Genomic DNA, 23,296 nt, shown 5'->3' on the forward strand with positions numbered 1-23,296 from the left:
CAGCATCCAAATCTGAACCTTCACTACTTTCTGCAGACCCCCTCAGAATTTTCAGTCGCAAGTACTAAGGGGGTGATTTTAAACCCCAAGAATGGGTGGGTTTGGGGTGAGTAGGAGTTGAAAATAGTTGGTTTTTTTTGGGTCGCAACTGCAAAATTTTCAGACTCTGCATTCCCAGTGGGAAGCCTGTACTTTTCCGCGCGATGTTAAACCCGGAAATAAAGCCGGGCTGTGGTCGCGACCCAAAAAACAACTATTTTCAACTCCCACCCACCCCCAACCCACCCATTCTTGGGGTTTAAAATCACCCCCGAAGTGTTGAATTTAGTTTATTCTCTTCCAAATGCTGGGAGATTCCACATGCTAGAATGAGCACTGCAATGTGGGTAAGGTAGTAGGAGTGGTGAGGTTGTAATGCACAATGCTGTGAGCCTGTCATACAGACATCATCTTCTCTGCTTATTAAACAGCAACATTTACTTATGAATATAAGAAAAACCGAGGATGAGCAAAGGTCATTTGATCTTTCAAAGCTCATCCTCCAATATTTAACTCTCCCACAACAGCAACAAGCTGCCTTTTGGATGCCTTGATTTTTTTGCCGTTCTTACTCGGCCTCTGTTAGCCCCTCTTCTATAATATATGATGATAGGCAATAATCTCTTTAATTGTACTATTTTGTACATTTATATTGCACAGTATATTCCCTATCATCAGATCTATGCATTTCACATCCTTGGGTTGTACCAAAGTGCTTCATAGCCAATAAAGTGCAATCATTGTTGTAATGTAGGCAAACCTGGCAGCTAATTTGCACACAGCAAGATCCCACAAACAGCAAATAAGGTAAATGACCAGATCGTTTGTTTTTGGTGATGTTGGTTGAGGCACAACTGTTGGCCAGAATACAGGGAGAACTCCTCTGCTCTTCAAATAGTGCTATGGGATCTTTTACATTCACCTGAACAAACCAATGCGGCCTCAGTTTAATGTGTCATCTAAAAGATGGCACCTCCAACAGTGCAACACTTAGAAACATAGAAAATAGGAGCAGGAGTAGGCCATTCGGCCCTTCGAGCCTGCTCCGCCATTCAACAAGATCATGGCTGATCCTCTATCTCAATACCATATTCCCGCTCTCTCCCTATACCCCTTGATGTCTTTTGTGTCTAGAAATCTATCTAACTCCTTCTTAAATATATTCAGTGACTTGGCCTCCACAGCCTTCTGTGGTAGAGAATTCCACAGGTTCACCACCCTCTGAGTGAAGAAATTTCTCCTCATCTCAGTTCTAAATGTCCTACCCTGTATCCTGAGACTGTGACCCCTCGTTCTGGATACCCCAGCCAGGGGAAACATCCTCCCTGCATCCAGCCTGTCCAGCCCTGTCAGAATTTTATATGTTTCAATGAGATCCCCTCTCATTCTTCTAAACTTGAGTGAATACAGGCCGAGTCGACCCAATCTCTCCTCATCTGAGAGTCCTGCAATCCCAGGAATCAGTCTGGTGAACCTTCGCTGCACTCCCTCTATGGCAAGTATTTCCTTTCTTAAGTAAGGAGACCAAAACTGCACACAATACTCCAGGTGTGGTCTCACTAAGGCCCTGTAAAACTGCAGTAAGACATCCTTGCTCCCATATTCAAATCCTCCTGCAATGAAGGCCAACATCCCATCTGCCTTCCTAACTGCTTGCTGCACCTGCATGTTTGCTTTCAGTGACTGGTGCACAAGGACACCCAGGTCCCTTTGTACATCAACATTCCCCAATTTACCATCATTTAAATAATACTCTGCCTTTCTGTTTTTCCTTCCGAAGTGAATAACTTCACATTTGTCCACGTTATACTGCAACTGCCATGTATTTGCCCACTCGCTCAACTTGTCTAAATCGCCTTGAAGCCTCTTTGCATCCTTCTCACAACTCACGATCCCGCCTAGTTTTGTGTCATCAGAAAACTTGGAAATATTACATTTGGTTCCCTCATCCAAATCATTAATATGTATTGTGAATAGCTGGGGCCCAAGCACTGATCCCTGCGGTACCCCACAAGTCACTGCCTGCCACCCCGAAAAAGAACCATTTATTCCTACTCTCTGTTTCCTGTATGTTCACCAATTTTCAATCTATGCCAGTATATTACCCCCAATCCCATGTGCTTTAATTTTGCACACTAACCTCTTATGTGGGACTTTATCAAAGGCCTTCTGAAAATCCAAACACACCACATCCACTGGTTCTCCCTTATCTATTCTACCAGTTATATCCTCAAAAAACTCCAATAGGTTTGTCAAACATGATTTCCCTTTCATAAATCCATGTTGATTTTGTCTAATCCCATTGATATTTTCTAAGTGTCCTGTTATCACATCCTTTATAATGACTCTAGCATTTTCCCTACTACTGATGTTAGGCTAACCGGTCTGTAGTTCCCTGTTTTCTCTCCCTCCTTTTTTATATAATGGGGTTACAGTTGCCACCCTCCAATCTGCAGGAACTGTTCCAGAATCTATAGAATTTTGGAAGATGACAACTAATGCATCCACTATTTCCACAGCTACCTCTTTTAGTACTCTGGGATGCAGATTATCAGGTCCTGGGGATTTATCGGCTTTCAGTCCCATTAATTTCTCCAGCACTATTTTTTTTTACTAATATTAATTTCCTTTACTTCCTCCTTCTCATTGGTCCCTTGGTTCCCTAGCATTTCTGGGAAGTTATTTGTGTCCTCTTCTGTGAAGACAGAACCGAAGTATTAGTTTAATTGTTTTGCCATTTCCCTGTTCCCCATTATAAATTCTCCAGTTTCTGACTGTAAGGGACCTATATTTGTCTTCACTAATCTTTTTCTTTTTACATACTTGTAGAAGCTTTTGCAGTCCACTTTATGTTCCTTGCAAGTTTACTCTCATACACTATTTTTCCCCCTTAATCAATCTCTTGGTCCTTTTTTGCTGAATTCTAAACAGCTCCAAATCCTCAGGCTTGCTACTTTTTCTGGCAACTTTATATGACTCCTCTTTGGATCTAATACTATCCTTAATTTCTTTTGTTAGCCATGGTTGGACCGATTTTCCTTTTGTGTTGTTGCGCCAGAAAGGAATGTATAATTGTTCAAATTCATGCATTCGTTCCTTAAATGTTAGCCATTGCCTATCCACCGTCATACCTTTTAATGAAGCATCCCAATCTATCATAGTCAACTCACTCCTCGTACCTTCATAGTTTCCTTTGTTTAGATTTAGGACTCTAGTTTCGGATTGGACTGCTTCACTTTCCATCTTAATGAAGAATTCTATAATGTTATGGTCACTCTTCCCTAAAGGATCCCGCACAACAAGATTATTAATTAACCCCTTCTCATTGCACAATACCCAATCAAGGATAGCCTATTCCCTGGTTGGCTCCTCAATGTACTAGTCTAAAAAACCATCTCATACACACTCCAGGAATTCATCCTCCACAGTATTATTGCTAATTTGGTTTGGCCAGTCTATATGTAGATTAAAGTCACCCATGATTACTGTCATACCCTTGTAACATGCATCTCTATTTTCCTGTTTGGAAGCCTATAGACAACTCCCACCAGTGTTTTCTGCCCCTTGGTGCTTCTTAACTCCACCCAGACTGATTCTACATCTTGATTTTCTGAGCCAATATCCTTTCTCACTATTGCTCTGATTTCATCCTTTACTAACAATGCCACCCCACCCCACCCCACCTCCTTTCCCTTTTTGCCTGTCCTTCCTAAATATCGAATACCCTTGGATATTCAGCTCCCAGCCTTGGTCACCCTGCAGCCATGACTCTGTAATTGCTATTATATCATATCCATTTACATCTATTTGCGCTGTTAATTCATCTACCTTATTACGAATGCTTCATGCATTCAGATGCAGTGCCTTTAGATTTGTCTTTTTAACATTTTTAGACATCTTATCATTTTTTTGTACTATGGCCCTATTTGTCTTATTATCATTTTTTCTTACCCGGACCCTATTTGTTGTCTTTTGTTTGTACGCTCTGTCCCTTCCTGACACAATCTGGTTATCCTTATCCCAATCACTTTCCTGCACTGCTTCTTTGTCTTTTCTCTTTAGCATTGTAGATGTCTCTCCACCGGGACCTTCCCCCACCCTTATTTAGTTTAAAGCCCTTTCTACCTCCCTACTTATTCGATTCGCAAGAACTATAGTCCCAGCATGGTTCAGGTGTAGTCTGTCCCAATGGAACAGCTCTCTCTTTCCCCAGTACCAGTGCCAGTGCCCCATGAATCAAAACCCACTTCTCCCACACCAATCTTTGAGCTACGCATTCATCTCTCTGATCTGATTTACCCTGTGCCAATTTGCTCGTGGCTCAGGTAATAATCCAGGGATTATTACCTTTGTGGTTCTGCTTTTTAATTTCGTCCCTAGCTGTTCAAACTCTCTCAGCAGAACCTTTTTCTTCGTCCCAGCTATGTCATTGGTACCTACGTGGACCACGACAAATGGATCCTCCCCCTCCCACTCCCAGTTTTTCTCCAGCCCGGAGGAGATGTCCTTAATCCTGGCACCGGGCAGACAACATAGCCTTCGGGACTCATGCTCCTGGCTGCAGAGAACAGTGTCTATCCCCCTAACTATAATGTCGCCTACTACAACCACCTTCCTTTTCACTCCCCCCAACTCGAGTGCCTTCCTGTGCCATGGTGCTGTGGTCAGTTTGCTCGTCCTCCCCACAGTCCCCGCACTTGTCCGCAAGGGTTGCAAGAACCTCAAATCTATTGGACAAGTGCAGGGACTGAGGCTCCTTCAGTACTACCCCCTGGATCCCCGTACCTGCCTCACTCGCAGTCACACCCTCCTGTCCCTGACACCCACGTGTCAATTCTAAAGTATTTAATCTAAGGGGTGTGGCTGCCTCCTGGAGCGAAAGGTCCAGGTAACTTTCTCCCTCCCTGATGTCTCGCAATCTCCGCAGCTCGGACTCCAGCTCCTCAACTCGGAGCCGAAGTTCCTCGAGCTGCAGACACTTACCGCAGATGTAGTCACCCTGGACAAAAATGTCCACAACCTCCCACATATTGCAGCAGCAACACATCTCCTGTTCTCTCATTATCTTATTTATTTAATTAATCAATTTAGTGTCAATCAAATTATTTACCTCGTTTAATTAGATCAATTAAATTAAGTTTAGTTTTTAAATTTTAGTGGCTTTTATCCCGGTTCTCGGTCTGCTGCTGCTCAGGTCCGCCGCCACTCTGCGGAAAAAGTTAGTAAAAATAAGGCAAAGCAGCACCTCCTTCACCCACTTCACCGAACTCCCACACTCACCAAACTCTCAAGCGGCTCACTCCGTGCCTGCTGCACTCCGTGCCCGCTGCACTCATAGGCTCCTGTATTTCTACTGTTGGTGACTGAGATGAGTCAGCCCTGCTCTGTTCCTGTTTCAGGAACCAGTTTAATCTAGCTAACCAATTAACTAACTCCAGCAGCTCTCCAGTAGGAGAGCTTGCTTGTTTGTCTCTGCTCAAGCCTGACAGGAACTTAAAAAATTAAAGTTTAAGAACTGAACTTAAACAGTTGATAGCAATTTACACTAGATTTTAAAAGAGATTAACCCTTAAACACCCACACTTACCAAACTCCCTCAGTACTGCACTGGGAGTGTTAGCCTCGATGATATGCTCAAGTCTCGTAGAGTGGGACTTGAAGCCACAACCTTCTAATCATCAAGAGGTGAGAGTATTGCCACTGAGCTGTGCCAACATATTAGGTAAAGTGTCTTTATATAAAGGGGTTTGGGTCCAATCTGTGATAAGTAAATTTAATGATGTGGAGATGCCGGTGATGGACTGGGGTTGACAATTGTAAACAATTTTACAACACCAAGTTATAGTCCAGCAATTTTATTTTAAGTAAATTTAAAACAGATTTTAGAAAGAATTTTTCTATTTAAAGGGTTGTACTATTCAATTGTACTATCTCTGTGCATTCACATTGTAAAGTGTAACCCCTATAACTAGAGAGTTTCATAAATACCTTCCTCACTTTTCAAAACACAATTCTGGCCCATAGTTTATTTTCGCAAAGCAATAACATAGATTCATGGGAAGCATCTGGAGTGCAATCTGCACTAATCACTAGTCGTATCCCCCAGTCCATAACGGAAATGGGCCGATAGTGGAGAGTTCCAAGGAACAAAGACAAATATAAATAATATCAGCTGAATTTCACCGTTCTTGGTTTCTGAGGTTGTTTTACGTCAGACAGGAGAATGGAGTTTGTGGGTGTGAATTGAAATGATGTCTCCCATGTGTTTGTCCTGTGATAATCTGGAAAGCAGATAACGAGTATGGATAATGAAGGTTTCACAGTATTTGTAACTTGTACGTTATTATGTTTTCATGGAATCATAGAAAGCTTGCAGCACGGAAGGAGGCCATTCGGCCCATCGAGTCTGCGCCAGCTCTATGCAAGAGCAATCCAGCTAGTCCCACTTCCCGCCCTTTCCCTGTAGCCCTGCAGATTTTTCCTTTCAAGTACTTATCCAGTTCCCTTTTGAAGGCTGTGATTGAATCTGCCTCCACCACCCTCTTGGGCAGTGGATTCCAGATCCTAACCACTCGCTGTGTAAAAAAGTTTTTCCTCATGTCACCTTTGGTTCTTTTGCCAATCACCTTAAATCTATGTCCTCTGGTCCTTGACCCTTCCGCCAATGTGAACAGTTTCTCTCTATCTCCTCTGTCTAGACCCTTCATGATTTTGAGTACCTCTATCAAATCTCCTCGCAACCACCTCTGTTCCAAGGAGAACAACCCCAGCTTCTCCAGTCTATCCACGTAACTAAAGTCCTTCATCCCTGGAATCATTCTAGTAGATCTCTTCTGCACCCTTTCTAAGGCCTTCACATCTTTCCTAAAGTGCGGTGCCCAGAACTGGACATAATACTTCAGTTGTGGCCGAACCAGTGTTTTATAAAGGTTCATTATGACTTCCATACTTTTGTATTCTATTCCTCTATTTATAAAGCCTAGCATCCCGTATACTTTTTTAACTGCTGTCTCAACCTGCTCTTTCAACGATTTGTGCACATATACCCCCAGATCTCTCTGTTCCTGTACCCCTTTTAGAGTTGTGTCCTTTAGTTTATATTGCCTCTCCTTGTTCTTCCTACCAAAATGTATCACTTCACATTTTTCTGGGTTAAATTTCATCTGCCATGTGTCCACCCATGCCACCAGCCTGTCTATATCCTCTTGAAGTCTATCACTGTCCTCCTCACTGTTTACTACCCTTCCAAGTTTTGTGTCATCTGCAAATTTTGAAATTGTGTCCTGTACACCCAAGTCCAATTCATTAACATATATCAAGAAAATTGTAAACAATTTTACAACACCAAGTTATAGTCCAACAATTTTATTTGAAATTCACAAGCTTTCGGAGGCTTCCTCCTTCCTCAGGTGAATGTGGAAATGAAATCCTCGAACCTTTCGCATTTATAAATCACAGAACAATACCTGGTGATTACAGATAGTCTTTCCAACTGCCCGTTGCCAAGGCAATCACAGTGTGCAGACAGAGAGGTGTTACCTACAGGGCCACCGAATATACAAACACCCAAAAAAAAAAACAGAGAGAGAGGCAGAAACATAGATACATCCGGAAGGAAGAGAAAGACAGCAAATGACCCGTTATATTAAAAACAGATAACTTTTGTTCGCTGGTGAGGTTACGTGTAGCGTGACATGAACCCAAGATCCCAGTTGAGGCCGTTCTCATGGGTGCGGAACTTGGCTATCAATTTCTGCTCGACGATTTTGCGTTGTCGTGTGTCTCGAAGGCCGCCTTGGAGTACGCTTACCCGAAGGTCGGTGGCTGAATGTCCTTGACTGCTGAAGTGTTCCCCGACTGGGAGGGAACCCTCCTGTCTGGCGATTGTTGCGCGGTATCCGTTCATCCGTTGTCGCAGCGTCTGCATGGTCTCGCCAATGTACCATGCTCTGGGGCATCCTTTCCTGCATGGTACAACGCAAAATCGTCGAGCAGAAATTGATAGCCAAGTTCCGCACCCATGAGGACGGCCTCAACCGGGATCTTGGGTTCATGTCACGCTACGCGTAACCCCACCAGTGAACAAAAGTTATCTGTTTTTAATATAACGGGTCATTTGCTGTCTTTCTCTTCCTTCCGGATGTATCTATGTTTCTGCCTCTCTCTGTTTTTTTTTTGGGTGTTTGTATATTCGGTGGCCCTGTAGGTAACACCTCTCTGTCTGCACACTGTGATTGCCTTGGCAACGGGCAGTTGGAAAGACTATCTGTAATCACCAGGTATTGTTCTGTGATTTATAAATGCGAAAGGTTCGAGGATTTCATTTCCACATTCACCTGAGGAAGGAGGAAGCCTCCGAAAGCTTGTGAATTTCAAATAAAATTGTTGGACTATAACTTGGTGTTGTAAAATTGTTTACAATTGTCAACCCCAGTCCATCACCGGCATCTCCACATCATATATCAAGAAAAGCAGTGGTCCCAGCACCGAACCCTGGGGACACCACTGTACACCTCCCTCCAGCCCGAAAAACAACCATTCACCACTACTCTCTGTTTCCTGTCTCTTAGCCAATTCTGTATCCATGTTGCTACTGCCTTTATTCCATAGGCTGCAATCTTGATGATAAGCCCACCCTGTGGCACTTTATCAAACGCCTTTTGACTGCATGGTGATATATCAAAGTCATTCAGCAGTAGATCAGCAGAAACGAGGCCTCCTCCAGCATGCAATATCTAATAATGGCCATTTTCTTTTATCGCTGTCGCCTTTTCCTGTGGCTAATTCCATGGAAACATTCTGCTACGCTCTATGAAAATGTTAAAGAAATATGTACAAATGAATGTAACATTTCAGAGTTGGGTCAGAGGTTCTCAAAGGAGCAGCTTCAAGAAACTTCCCGGCCATTGTGTTACAAAAGAGTTTCTACAGTTAGCCCCAGTGTATCCTCTTATGCTGTGACTTTTCCTCTCATGTTGTATCGTGTCCTGATATGCATTACTTTATGTCTGTAATTCGGTTAAACTGCATTGCCCAGCAATGTTTTAAAAAGTGCTTAGATTGTATACAATGGGCTAGTATTTTGTATCTCTTGCACCTGTTTTACATGTACAAGGGGCCTAACACCTATTTTAGGCTGTCATCAGGGACACCTGAGAAATGGCCCGACCCATTATCGGGCTAGACGTCTTTCAAGTGTCCTGAAGACATTGGAAATTGGTCCCCAAATTTGGCATTTATTGCACGTGCTTGCGCCCATTGTACGTCCATAAAACAGGCACAACAAGGTCCAATTTCTACCTCTGTGTATTCAGACAACCCAGGGTTTAATCCGTGGAGTGATAGAGAGAATTGATGGCAGATTTCAGGCAGCAGCTGCTTTTCTCATGGAAAGAATATGAATCCTTTTGAATGTCATTTCTGATTACATTTATCCAAGAAAGTGGGTTGTTCTTGTTAACAGTCCATAGATTTTTTTCAAACATTTCTGGATAATGCAGTTTGACTGAAATGCAGGCAGGAAGTAATATGATGTTCCAATCAGCACAGTTATAAAATAAATATATATCATTTCTATTTCGCAACACAATCTTGCTTTCTTTGGAGAAACAAGTACATTTTCATCACATTCTGTAAGCCCCAAATTGCAGTTTGAGAAATATAAATTGCAGATATGGAAAGTGCTATTTTACACTAGATTCTAGACTGCACAGATAACAAAGGATTTTATTTGCTTTGGCACTAAATCATGTACAGCTTGTGTGTTAAACAGCGGTAATGTTATGGGTTGCCAACTGTTTACACCCAATAACTATTCACCCAGACTTCCTATTTTGTCCCTGGGAGTGTATATTTCTAACATTTGTTAACAGAGAAACAGCATTAAGTCTTTTGTTTAAAACTTTTAACTCTTTAACATCTTCCAGTTCTGACGAAAGGTCTTCGACCTGAAACGATAACTCTGTTTCTTTCTCCATTCTGCCTGATTTGCTGAGCTTCTCCAGCATTTTCTGTTTTTATTTCAGATTTCCAGCATCCGCAGTATTTTGCTTTTGATTAAGTCTTTTTTTTCCTCTCTTAACTGCTTGTTAACCAGTCAATTACTCAGCTTTACTCCATTCCCGCATAACATTAATTTTTAAAGCTGGCATTAAACATGGGGAACTCAGCAAGAGTTATTGGCTAAAAGATAAGTCTTTCTGGGAATTCTGCAGCATGGGTGTCACATCTCATCTGTCAAGATTAATTTGGAGGAGGAACAGAAAAAGCAGGACACCATGTTCTAACAGAATTGAAGTTTGCAATGCACTGCCTGAAAGGGGGAGTGAGAGCAGATTCAATAGTAACTTTCAAAAGGGAACTGGATATACACTTGAAAAAGAAAAATTTGCAGGGCTATGGGGAAAGGGAGGGGGAGTGGGACTAATTGGATTGCTCTTTCAAACAGCAGGCATAGGCACAATGGGCCGAATGGCCTCCTTCTGTGCTGTATCATTCTATGATTGTAAGCCACTGAAAGAAGTAAACGCACGCTGGCCAACAAGAACTGTTGCAAGGTAGATCACAGGAAGAGGATGAGAGAACATGACTTGCCTGAAGCTTATGGGCCAAAACCCAAAGTGATATAAAGGCAACCACCACTACTCAGCAATTTCTCCCAAGAAGATACAGCTCTTTCTGCAGCAAAAGGATAGAATGCAGAACTTTGCAAATACATTTGAGCTAAACTTGCCTGGCATTTCGTTTTCCCCATTGCAGAGTATGTACAAAACAATTTTTGCCATTAATTTTCCGTGAACTGACTACAATCTTCAACGTGCAGTATTTGCTTCTATTGGTGTAAGAATGAATGGGCAGGAGGTTTTAATGGCTACTGCCAGAAATGAGAACTGCCTTGCTATCTGAAACTGCAGTCAATTCTGTCTCTGAATAACGATAGTCTTTAAGCAATCTTTCTAACCTGCTAGTAAGTACGTTTGCCTGTTCCAACCTACTGTATTTCTGAAATATCTTCGATTTCCTCACTTTTTGTGCTCCGGTTACAGCAAAGTGATGGCTACATCATACTCTTGAGTAAAAACTATGCCAGCAAAAAAGAAAGAACTTGCATTTAAGGGGAGATTTAATAGAGATATTCAAGGTGGTGAAGGGTTTTGGTGGAGTGGGTGAGGAGAGGATGTTTCCACTGGCAGAAGGTTCGGGAAACAAAGGGTACAGATTGAAGATAATTTGCAGGGGAATCAAAGGGGGAGTTGAGGAGAATTTATTTTATGCAGCAAGTTATTATGATCTGGAATGTATTGCCTGAAATTGCAAGTGGATTCATTGGTACCTTTTGGGCAGGAATTGGATGTATGCTTGAGAAGGAGGGGTCTGTAGGGTGATGGGGAAAGAGCAGGGAAGTGGGACTAACTGGATAGCTCTTTCAAAGAGCCGGCACAGGCACCATGGGTCGAATGGCCTCCTGTGCTGTATCATTCTATGATATCCTATGCTAGTACCTTTCACGACCTCAGGACTTCTCAAAGTGCTTTACAGCCAATGAAGTACTTTTAAAGTGTAGTCACTGTTGTAATGTGGAAAATGAGGCAGCCAATTTACGCACAGCATGATCCCACAAATAGCACTGTGATAATGACCAGATAATCTGTTTTAGTGATGTTGGTTGAGGGATAAATATTGGCCAGGACACCATTACTACCAATACAAGATAATTGGCAGTTCGGCCAATGTAAACTGACAGAAATGGCCATAAATAGCAGCAGGAGAAATTCAACAATGATCTTAACTCTGCATTTTCTTCAGGTTGGGCACCTTGGTCCTGAAATGGCCCTAGTAAACGTATGCTGGCCAACAAGAACTGTAGCAAGGTAGATCACAGGAACCAGCATGGGGTTCTACTAGTCTCTTGCTTATTATTAATGTCATTCCTCATCTTTCCACTTTAATATTACTGGTCTGGGCTTTTTCCCTGTTACTCCAATAAGGCCATCATGGGCAGTGGGAAGGAACCTGGAAAGAAGCAGGAACTGTCCAGATCATCTCTAGCAATTCTATTGGAGTTTGTTCCACCTGGCCCCCTGTTGCCACAGTAACTCAATGTCTCCTCCTTACAAGCTTTCCCTCCAACTGGTGGAGAGAGAGAGAGAGAGAGAGAGAAGGAGATTGACCAGAGACCTAAGTCCTGCCCACTTGCCATAATTTCCATGCAGTGGGGTAGGTGGGCAATGGTTGTAGGGTTGCAGTTGTCATCAAAGAAGGTGGAAGACAATATTTTGGGGGGGAGTGGGATTAGGCAAAGGGCTTATGGTCCCATTCTTCTTCATGCCCTTCTCCAATACAATGGCGGTCTCCTCACAGAACTCCATGACCTAGTTTGGGCTGAAACTTTTGCCTGCTATTTTACTGACAGTTTGAATTTATTTGTTTTCAAATGGGTTAGTACTTTCATTGAAAGGGCGGCATTTCTTACCTATCTGCTATGTTCTACAGATAAACATTTAAGGGACACATTTTGCGAGACCCTGATATGCATCCATCGCATGTCAGGAAAACCACAGGCACTTTGCCCACCAGCCGCAGGGGGTCTCACTAGATCAAAAGCAAAATACTGCGGATGCTGGAAGTCTGAAATAAAATCAGAAAATGCTGGAGAAGCTCAGCAAAGTCAGACAGCATCTGTGGAGAAAGAAACAGAGTTAATGTTTCAGGTCGAAGACCTTTCATCAGAACTGAAAGATGTTAAAAGAGTTAAAGTTTTTAAGCAAGTACAGAGCCAGGGAAAGGGGGAGGGGGGGAGGGGAGGAAAGAACAAAAGGGAAGGTCTGTGATAGAGTGGATGGCAAAAGTGATTAAATGACAAAAGGAATGATGGTGCAAAGCAAGGAAGGTGGTAATGGGACAGGTTGAGAAACAAAAGATTGATCAGTAGAAGCTGTAAATGGCAGCAGCAGAACCATTGCCAACACCAGCTGATGGGAGCAGTGGTTATGATCTGAAGTTATTGAAATCAATGTTGAGTCCGGAAGATTGTAAAGTGCCTAAACGAAAGATGAGGTGCTGTTCCTCGAGCTTACGTTGAGCTTCATTGGAACAGTGTAAGAGTTTGAGGACAGAGAGGTCAGAGTGTGAGTGGGACGAGGAATTAAAATGGCAAGCGACCGATAGGGCAGGGTCATGCTTGCGGACAGAGCGGAGGTATTCAGCAAAGTGATCACCCAGTCTACATTTGGTCTCCCCAATGTAGAGGAGACCGTATTGTGTGCAATGAATACAGTATACTAAATTGAAAGAAGTACAAGTAAATCGTTGTTTCACCTGGAAGGAGTGTTTGGGGCTCTGGACGGTGGGAAGGGAGGAGGTGGAGGGGCATGTGTTGCATCTCCTGGGTTCGCACGGGAAGGTGCTGTGGGGAGGAGATCAGGTGTTGGGGGTGATGGAAGTGTGGACTAGGGTGTCGCGGAGGGAGCGGTCCCTTCGGAATGCTGAAAGGGGAGGGGAGGGGAAGATGTGTTGATTCACCTTCAATGGTCTAAAGCACTTCCCGTAATATTGATGCCAGCTAAGATCTCCTGTTCACTAAATATCTGGATGACATTTGCTGAAGCCCCGATACAATCCCTGTATTTATGCAGCTTCTAAAAGTGTTGGGGAAAGTCCATTCCTTCACCATTGTACTGCATGTTGACTATCTAAAATCTGAGCAAAACGGAATGGTACTGGAATGAGCTCAGTCCTGATATGTGAAGAATATTGCGAAAGATACATTCATCTGTCTGCTATTTCCCAATCCCCACTATATTTCCACTACTCTTAACACTCAAAAGAGCTCTGCGGTTTTAAGTACTTCATCTACTTTATAAATGCGAAGTTAAAGCAAACTAATGGATTACTTTTGCTACAATTTGCCTTTTCTCTTGCCTTTCAGTGTTTCTGACCTTCATTTCTGATACCTGAGCTGGCTTCTATATGAACCCGAGGGCTTTATGACTTTTTGTTTCCAGTTTTAAAAACCAAGGCTAACCTTTAATTTTAATTTCTTAACAACTCATTAATTTCCTCATTCAACCACTGTGATGATAAATTTGTTTTACTGCATTTCCATCAAAGTCTGCTTTTCTTTATTAACTATTTTTTCTGTATTTGCTGTTTAATATCTCAGATATACAGCATGTGCCATTTTCTGGTGGGACATGGCTCCCCGAGACCCCGCCCAATTTATGGTGGGCGTGGCTCCCCGATAACCCACCTAGTTTGTGGTGGGGGCGTGGCTCCCTGAGACCCCACCTAGTTTATGGTGGGGGCGTGGCTCCCTGAGACCCCACCCAGTTTATGGTGGGGGCGTGGCTCCCTGAGACCCCACTCAGTTTATGATGGGGCGTGGCTCCGAGACCCCACTCAGTTTATGGTGAGGGCGTGCTGCCTGAGACCCCACTCAGTTTATGGTGAGGTGTGGCTCCTCGAGACCCCACCCAGTTTATGGTGAGGCGTGGCTCCCCAAAACCCCACCCAGTTTATGGTGGGGGCGTGATCCCTGAGACCCCGCCCAGTTCATGGTGGGGGTGTGGGTCACTGAGACCCCACCCAGTTTATGGTGGGGCATGGCTCCCTGAGACCCCACCCAGTTTATGGTGGGGGCGTGGCTCCCTGAGACCCCACTCAGTTTATGGTGGGGGCGTGGCTCCCTGAGACCCCACTCAGTTTATGGTGGGGGTGTGGCTCCCTGAGACCCCACCCAGTTTATGGTGGGGGTGTGGCTCCCTGAGACCCCACCCAGTTTATGGTGGGGCGTGGCTCCCTGAGACCCCACCCAGTTCATGGTGGGGGTGTGGGTCACTGAGACCCCACCCAGTTTATGGTGGGGCATGGCTCCCTGAGACCCCACCCAGTTTATGGTGAGGGTGTGCTGCCTGAGACCCCACCCAGGTTATGGTAGGGACGTGCTTCCTGAGACCCCACCCAGTTTATGGTGGGGGCGAGCTGCCTGAGCCCCCACCCAGTTTAAAGTGGGGGCGTGGCTCCCTGTGACCCCACCCAGTTTATGGTGGGGTGTGGGTCCTTGAGACCCCACCCAGTTTATGGTGGGGTGTGGGTCCTTGAGACCCCACCCAGTTTATGGTGGGGGCGTGGCTCCCTGTGATCCCACCCAGTTTATGGTGGGGGCGTGTCCCCAAGACCCCGCCCATTTCGGTTCTACGGTCTCCGGATGTAATTGACCCTCTCTGCGCTGAAAGCTGAAATTGGTGAGGGCGGGAGGGCGGTGAGTTTCCGGGGTCCAAGCTAACGGTGGGGGCGGGGGAGGAGAGGAGAGGAGTGCCGAATGATGCCCAGGCTGCAATATAACCACGGGTGATGGGCACCGGCTCGGATCTGGGGCCCAGGTAGAATGGTAAACGAAAGTGGTCGCCTCAACCTCTGGGTTAAGTGTTCATGGAGCGCTCGTCTCACCCTGAATCCTGAGACTATTTCTACTTTCCGGACCTAACAAGGGTTAAACTAAAAGGGATAAGAAACCATTCGAACTGGTGAAAAGTCCGAGAGAAAGGTGAACATCTAAAGACCTTTATTTGACTTGGAGGGTAGGGCATTGTACGGCCAACCCGTATTCGGTTCCAATTGAAGGCAGTGGGCAGCCCATATATACCGTGCGTTTTGCGATGGCACTCAAAACGAATTTCTACCCGACCTGGAGCCCGCACGTGGTATGGAAGAAATGTAGAGCAGTCTCCAATCCCTCCACCTCTGGCGGCCGAGATAACTCACTTGCTACTTGAGCTCAGGGAAATCAGACAGATTGGACCATGCATTGCTCCAACCAGGGTGTGTCATTTATGTATTGGGTGACATCCCAGCGCATATATTATGTTATTGCACGTTACCAATTACTTAAATTATTAAATATTTATAATTGTTAAATATTGTCCTGGTCAATATTTATTCTGCAACCAACATCACTGAAACATCTGGTCATTTACCACATTGCTGTTTGTGGGACCTTGCTGTGCGCAAATTGGCTGCTGCATTTCCTACATTACAACTTCAAAAGTATGTATTTCATTTGGTGAAAAGCGCTTTGGGATGTCCTGAAGTCCTGAAAGACTCTATATAAATACAAATTCTTTCTTTCTTTGAATTGTACCAATAGCTCCCTGAAACCCCATCCATTTGGCTTTGATATCAGACCAGATGTAATTGGCTCCTACTGGTACCCAGTTTGCTAAATGACAGCAGGCTCCCTGGCGCTTTTTGCTTTTGCAGTGTTGCCAAACATGTTCATCTGCACCTTGAAATTCTGAATCTCCATTGTAGCATATACAATAGTTTGCAATTGGTCCGCTTCTTTCCAATGCACCGAACATCTTTCTATCGATGTGCACCATCTGCAGTGACCGTCCTATTGCAGGCAACTCCAGGTAATGCATTCCAACTCAGTGCGTTTATTCCTTTACTTCTTTCGACTGAATTGCAAATGCAGAGTGGAGCAGGAGCCCTTGGTGTTTTTTCAGAGCGGGAACGGATCTGCGGTTCCCTCGTCTCCCAAGCACGCGGCTGGAGTCTGCACTCATTCCCGGAATCGGGTTAACTGAGGGCGGCCAGCCCTTACTAGGAAAGCGGATCGAAAGACTTATTCCAGGCATCTTTACCGGGGGCAGTGATACCGGGAATGAGAGGAGGAGGAGTCTGGGAGCACTTTATTAAGATGCCAAACAGTACTGAGTTTGGAGTTGGAGATGCTGCACTCTTGAGTGGGTGGGTCGAAACCCTCTGAAGTGGTATGTGACATTTTGCTAAATCGTTTAAACACTTATCATAAAGCTAAATTTGCACTCAATGAATAGATTTTAAAAGCCTTTAGGTTATAAATATAGATTTAAGTTTAATATGCAATGCTTCAACATTGTGGCTTATTAATAAAAAATACATATTTTTAAAAATATCTGTATCATTAATACTCTGAGTCCAGTGGGAAGATTAAGTCTGGGTGGTGAGAGATTTGGGATATTCCGATTGAAAAGTATTGGGGAGGGGGGTGGTGGGGTGGAAATGTATGAATATATTGCAGAATGCTGGATAGTGGGAATAAGGAGGTGTTTAGTATTTAATTGGTTGGACCGGTCAGTTCATCTCTGGTCATAGCAGAATCTTAACGTGAAAGATTTTTTTTAAAAAGCTGAAAACGAATTAGTGGAGTTTTGTTTCCATTCAAAGTTTGAAATGATGTTATTTGAAAAGGCAGAGAGGACATTTTAATTGCAGAATTTTTAAAAACTAATAGAAACCGAATTTTAGCAAAAGAATTCGCATCTCCACGACAAAGGACAATGTATTTTGTTAATGTATATTTTTGTTTACCGGTGCTATTGTTTTCTGCTCCGATTTTAGACTTTAAGTAATAGTCGCATACAAGAAAGTATGAGATTATCAGTTAGGTTTATGCTTGTATATTCATTCAGAATGTACTATATTTTCTTTACAATTGCACATATGCATGTCTATTGTCCCTCAAAATGATTCTGCAACGTTAAAGGGGCAATTTTTTAAAATCTGTAAATGGACAGTTCTCGAACTGCGAGTGTACATATGGAACTGGGATGGGACAAAAAACAACCGTGTTTTTACTCGTTTGTCTTACTCAAGATAAGACAAGACATTATCGGAAAATGATTGGATGTAGTTGAGTTGAAGCAATCTGCTCCGTTAGGAATTTGTTACTTTGCATCGTGAACTGTGAATCCTCTCAGATTCAGAATGTATATTAGTGCGGAGGCATGGTTTGAAAGTGTGGTGACAAACCCAAAGATTATAAGGTATGTGATGTGTTTTCTTCTAATTTGATAGGGTGATTGATTGACACTCTGACCGAGATGAGGCTGTTTGAAGCAACAGTGACGTTCGTCCTTCTGACAAGTAATCTGCATTTGGTCATCTCTCAGCAACAGGGTATTTTACTCATTTTATTTACATCAGACATTGTTTTTTTGTTTGCAGGCTTAATGACCCATGCATGCGCTTGGAGTTTTAAACAATATTTTAATTGCAACTGATATGTGGTTTATAACCCTTAAAACCAGTAGCTGAGGTTAGTGATTTGTCTGAGGAGAATATCCCCAAATCGCAGGAGGTTTGCAGGTAAAATTGAGAAGATCTTGCTGAATGCAAGAACTGAAGACCCAGGGGAAATCTTCAATACAAATAGTACAAACAGTTGTTCAAGAACAAGTGAGAGGGAAAAGCGTAGAGCAGCGGAAAGAAAGTGTACTTTAGGCACGACAGATAAAATAAAAACTAGAAGGCGTAAGGCGATTAACCCAGCATCAAAGCTGTGGCAGGGGGTTGGGAACCTGAGCAGGGAAACAGAGGAAAGCGTGCCAGGAAGGGACAGAAGGTATGGAGTAAAAGGTAAAGTGTTAAAAAAGGAAAAAGCAGGAACTAAGTGTCACAAAACATATTTGAAAGTTCTTTATCTGAATGCACGTAGCATTCGTAACAAAATGGACGAGTTAACGGCACAAATAACTACGTATGGGGATGATCTTGTGGCCATTACAGAAACATGGCTGCATGGTGACAATGACTGGGAATTAAATATGCCAGGGTATTTAACAATCAGGAAGGACAGGCAGGAAGGAAGGGGAGGTGGGGTGGCTATGTTAATAAAGGAAGGAATCACTGTAATACAGAGAAATGATATTGGGACAAAGGATCAGGATAATGAAACAGTTTGGGTAGAGATAAGGAATAATAAGAGGAAAAAAACACTAGTGGGCGTAGTATATAGGCCTCCTAATAGTTGAAACTCTGCTGGAAGAAGTATTAATCAGGAAATAGTCGGGGCATGTAATAAGGGAACAGCTATAATTATGGGGGATTTTAACTATCATATTAACTGGACAAATCAAATAGGGCAGGGCAGCCTTGAGGAAGAGTTTATTGAGTGTATTAGGGATGGATTTCTTGAGCAGTATGTAACTGATCCTACAAGGGGACAAGCAACCTTGGACCTGGTCCTGTGTAATGAGCCAGGATTAATTAATAATGTCCTAGTTAAGGATCCCCTTGGAATGAGTGACCATAGCATGGTTACATTCCATATCCAATTAGAGGGTGAGAAGGTTGGTTCTCAAACAAGCGTACTGAGCTTGAATAAAGGAGACTATGATGGTATGAGAGCAGAATTGATTAAAGTGGACTGGGAAAATAGATTAAAGGGTAAGACGGTACATGAGCAGTAGTGTTCATTCAAGGAGTTATTTTACAACTTTCAAAAAATATATATTCCACTGAGGAAAAAAGGGTGTAAAAGAAATGACAGCCATCCGTGGCTAAGTAAAGAAATTAAGGATAGTATCCGACTAAAAACAAGGACATATAAGGTAGCCAAACTTAGTGGGAGGATAGAAGATTGGGAAGTCTTCAAAAGACAGCAAAAAGTAATGAAAGGATTGATTAAGAAAGGGAAGATAGATTATGAAAATAAACTAGCAAAAAATATAAAAACAGATAGCAAGAGTTTCTACAGTTATATAAAAAGAAAAAGGGTGGCTAAGGCAAACGTAGGTCCCTTAGAGGATGAGATCGGGAAATTAATGGTGGGAAACATGGAGATGGCAAAAATGCTGAACAAATATTTTGTTTCAGTCTTTACAGTAGAGGACACTAAGAGTATCCCAACACTGGACAAACAGGGGGCTCTAGGGGGGAGGAGCTAAATACGATTAAAATCACTAAGGAATTGGTACTCAGTAAATTAATGGGACTCAAGGTGGATAAATCCCCTGGACCTGATGGCTTACATCCTAGGGTCTTGAGGGAAGTGGCAGTGGGGATTGTGGATGCTTTGGTGATAATTTTCCAAAATTCTCTGGACTCGGCAAAGGTCCCGGCAGATTGGAAAACTGCTAATGTAACACCCTTATTTAAAAAGGGTAGTAGGCAGAAGGCTGGAAATTATAGACCAGTTAGCCTAACATCTGTGGTGGGTAAAATTTTGGAGTCCATTATTAAGGAGATAGTAGCAGAACATTTGGATAAACATAATTTAATAGGACAAAGTCAGCATGGCTTTACGAAGGGGAAGTCATGTCTGACAAATTTGCTTGAGTTCTTTGAGGACATAACGTACAGGGTGGATAAAGGGGAACCAGTGGACGTGGTGTATTTAGACTTCCAGAAGGCATTCGACAAGGTGCCACATAAAAGATTATTGCTCAAGATAAAAATATCACTGGATTGGGGGTAATATTCTGGCATGGGTGGAGGATTGGTTATCTAACAGGAAGCAGAGAGTTGAGATAAATGGTTCATTCTCGAACTGGCAACCAGTAGCCAGTGGTGTTCGGCAGGGGTCGGTGCTGGGTCCCCAACTCTTTATAATCTATATTAACGATTTGGAGGAGGGGACCAAGTGTAACATATCAAAGTTTGCAGATGATACAAAGATGGGAGGGAAAGTGGAGAGTGAGGAGGACATAAAAAACCTACAGGGGGATATAGACAGGCTGGGTGAGTGGGCGGAGATTTGGCAGATGCAATACAATATTGGAAAATGTGAGGTTATGCACTTTGGCAGGAAAAATCAGAGAGCAAGTTATTATCTTAATGGCAAGAAACTGGAAAGTACTGCAGTACAAAGGGATCTGGGGGTCCTAGTGCAAGAAAATCAAAAAGTTAGTATGCAGGTGCAGCAGGTGATCAAGAAGGCCAACGGAATGTTGGCTTTTATTGCTTAAGAAAAGACATACTTGCTCTCGAGGCAGTACAAAGAAGGTTCACTCGGTTAATCCCGGGGATGTGGGGGCGGACATATGAGGAGAGGTTGAGTAGATTGGGACTCTACTCATTGGAGTTCAGAAGAATGAGAGGCGATCTTATTGAAACATATTAGATTGTGAAGGGGCTTGATCGGGTGGATGCGGTAAGGATGTTCCCAAGGATGGGTGAAATTAGAACTAGGGGGCATAATCTTAGAATAAGGGGCTGCTCTTTCAAAACTGAGATGAGGAGAAACTTCTTCACTCAGAGGGTAGTAGGTCTGTGGAATTTGCTGCCCCAGGAAGCTGTGGAAGCTACATCATTAAATAAATTTAAAACAGAAATAGACAGTTTCCTAGAAGTAAAGGGAATTAGGGGTTACGGGGAGCAGGCAGGAAATTGGACATGAATTTAGATTTGAGGTTAGGATCAGATCAGCCATGATCTCATTGAATGACGGAGCAGTCTCGAGGGGCCGATTGGCCTACTCCTGCTCCTATTTCTTATGTTCTTATGATAGTTGCTGAAATACACTAAGTGCCAACAGAAAGCCAGCAGGATTCCAATTAAATGTTTTCTTTAAGTCTGGCAACAACTTTTCATCGACTCATAAACTGGAGTGCCAGAATCAGATGGGGCACCATCTGTAATGCACCAGAAGTATTTGCACTGTATTAATTGGAGCTTGGCTGCGTCGCATACTACAGCTACAGTTGATGTAAGACTGTACTCCTGTTAATCCCCAATGCTCCACTCTAAGTTTGCACTACCTTAAAAAGCACCGTTTAATAATCCAGTTAGTTTGTCAGACATTTACACGTTTCCTTTAAAGGGCCGGGGAATGAAGGGGAGAGCTGAGATGGAAGCAGTATCAGAAGTTGTTTGTGAAGAATTTATCAGACTTTTGACAGGACAAGAAAGCTACACCTAAAATGGCAGTGCATTGGTAAATTTGTTCCAAATAAATTGGAAGTTTGGATAACTGCAATGGAAGTAGTGCCCTGTCCTGCTTCAAACCATAAAATGCCTGTATAATATCTTTCTGGTATGAAATTTTAGGTGGGCCAATGTATTGAAAATTTAAAATTGTCAGCTGTATTTTTTAAAAGGAGGTCATTTATCTTGGTTCTTGATCTAAAACAATACACAAATACAGTCTAGGCATATATACATTCCTGGGGTGGGGGTGTCTAGGATAGCTGGTCTTCTGGAGGGAAGTCATTGCATGTTGATTGCATTAGAAATTCTCTATTGTCTTTGAAGTGTTGGATGCATGCAAAGTTGTGTACACCTAAAAGGTCACGAAGGGTTGTTCTCAGGATCAAGCTATTTGATCTGGTAGCAAGGTGTTAAAAGATAACGGAAAACATCCCACATGCTAGTGTAAAAAGACATCTTTGATCTCAGGTACCAAAAGCCTTCTTGGAGTAGTGGCTTTCCCAATTCAGCAGTGTTCTTGTTTCAACTGTTTTTTTCCAGGTTGTGACAGTAGTATGGGACACCATAAAATGAAGAAGTGCCTGCATTATGTTTTTCAAAGTTTCAGTTAAAATGTTTTGTAGAGGATTCTAAGCTGTCAGGATATTATTATTTTTGAAGCGATGCAAAGTATTGTGTAAGTCAAGCATTGAATTCCAGATTGTTTGCTGTATTCCTTTTGCTTCTGTGTAATCATCAATAAATCCTACTACAAATTTTAGCCTGTATGATGCAGTCTGCTGGTGCGGTGCTTTTTGCCTTTCAGAGTGGACAGGAATGTATGGTAGGCAACCCATGCAGTCTCCAGTGCAAAGTATCGTGGTAAAAGGATAACTATTACTCCCATGGCACATTGGTCACATTCATGGTATGGATAAGGGTGTACGATTCGAATCATAGACGATGCAGGTCTACCTACGGAAACTGCACTTTGCTGTAAACACAAATAAAGAGAATGGAGAGGTAGCCACAACCAGAAGAGTTAATCTCAATTTTTTTTGCAACTGTCTTTGCTGTTGCTGTCCTCAATAAAGACTACTTTCCCATTCACTTTATTAGAGGGAACAATTATCAAATGTAGTTATGCATAGGCTGGTAGAAGACAAATATCCCATGCTACTCATGTGAAGGAAGGGCTGCATTTCAGATAAGATGTTAAACTCACCTGACTGTTCACGCAGCTTTTGAAGAAGCTTCGGGGAGTTCTGCAGGTGTCCTGACTTGCATTCCTCCCTCAACCAGTACCACCTAAAATAGATGAACTCGTCATTTATCTGATTGGTGCATAACAGTCGCTATGTTTGGACAACATAACAATAATTATTACATTACTAAATAAATTTGTTGAGATATTTAAACATGATAAGATGCTCTTAACTGCAAGTAATATGTTGGCAAATATTTTGCAAAATTGATAGTGTTAAACTTAACCTTCTGTCACATGTCACAATAACAAATTTACTGTGTGACTTACAATCTGACAATACCATTTCTTTAATCGTAGTTTTTTTTTTTACATTACTGACGT

General features: G+C 42.8%; 1 protein-coding gene across 1 annotated transcript in view; it reads left to right on the forward strand.

Moving 5' to 3' along the window:
* Positions 1 to 16,761: 16,761 nt before the first annotated feature.
* LOC137331864 (collagen alpha-6(VI) chain-like) overlaps positions 16,762 to 23,296 on the forward strand; it is a 186,619-nt gene continuing 180,084 nt past the window's right edge. Inside the window, 2 exon segments of the mRNA XM_067995748.1 lie at positions 16,762 to 16,811; positions 17,878 to 17,979. Coding sequence (XP_067851849.1) covers positions 17,904 to 17,979 — 76 coding nt within the window. The 5' untranslated portion in view covers positions 16,762 to 16,811; positions 17,878 to 17,903.

This window comes from Heptranchias perlo, chromosome 2 (assembly GCF_035084215.1).
Source record: "Heptranchias perlo isolate sHepPer1 chromosome 2, sHepPer1.hap1, whole genome shotgun sequence".
Lineage (NCBI taxonomy): Eukaryota > Metazoa > Chordata > Chondrichthyes > Hexanchiformes > Hexanchidae > Heptranchias > Heptranchias perlo.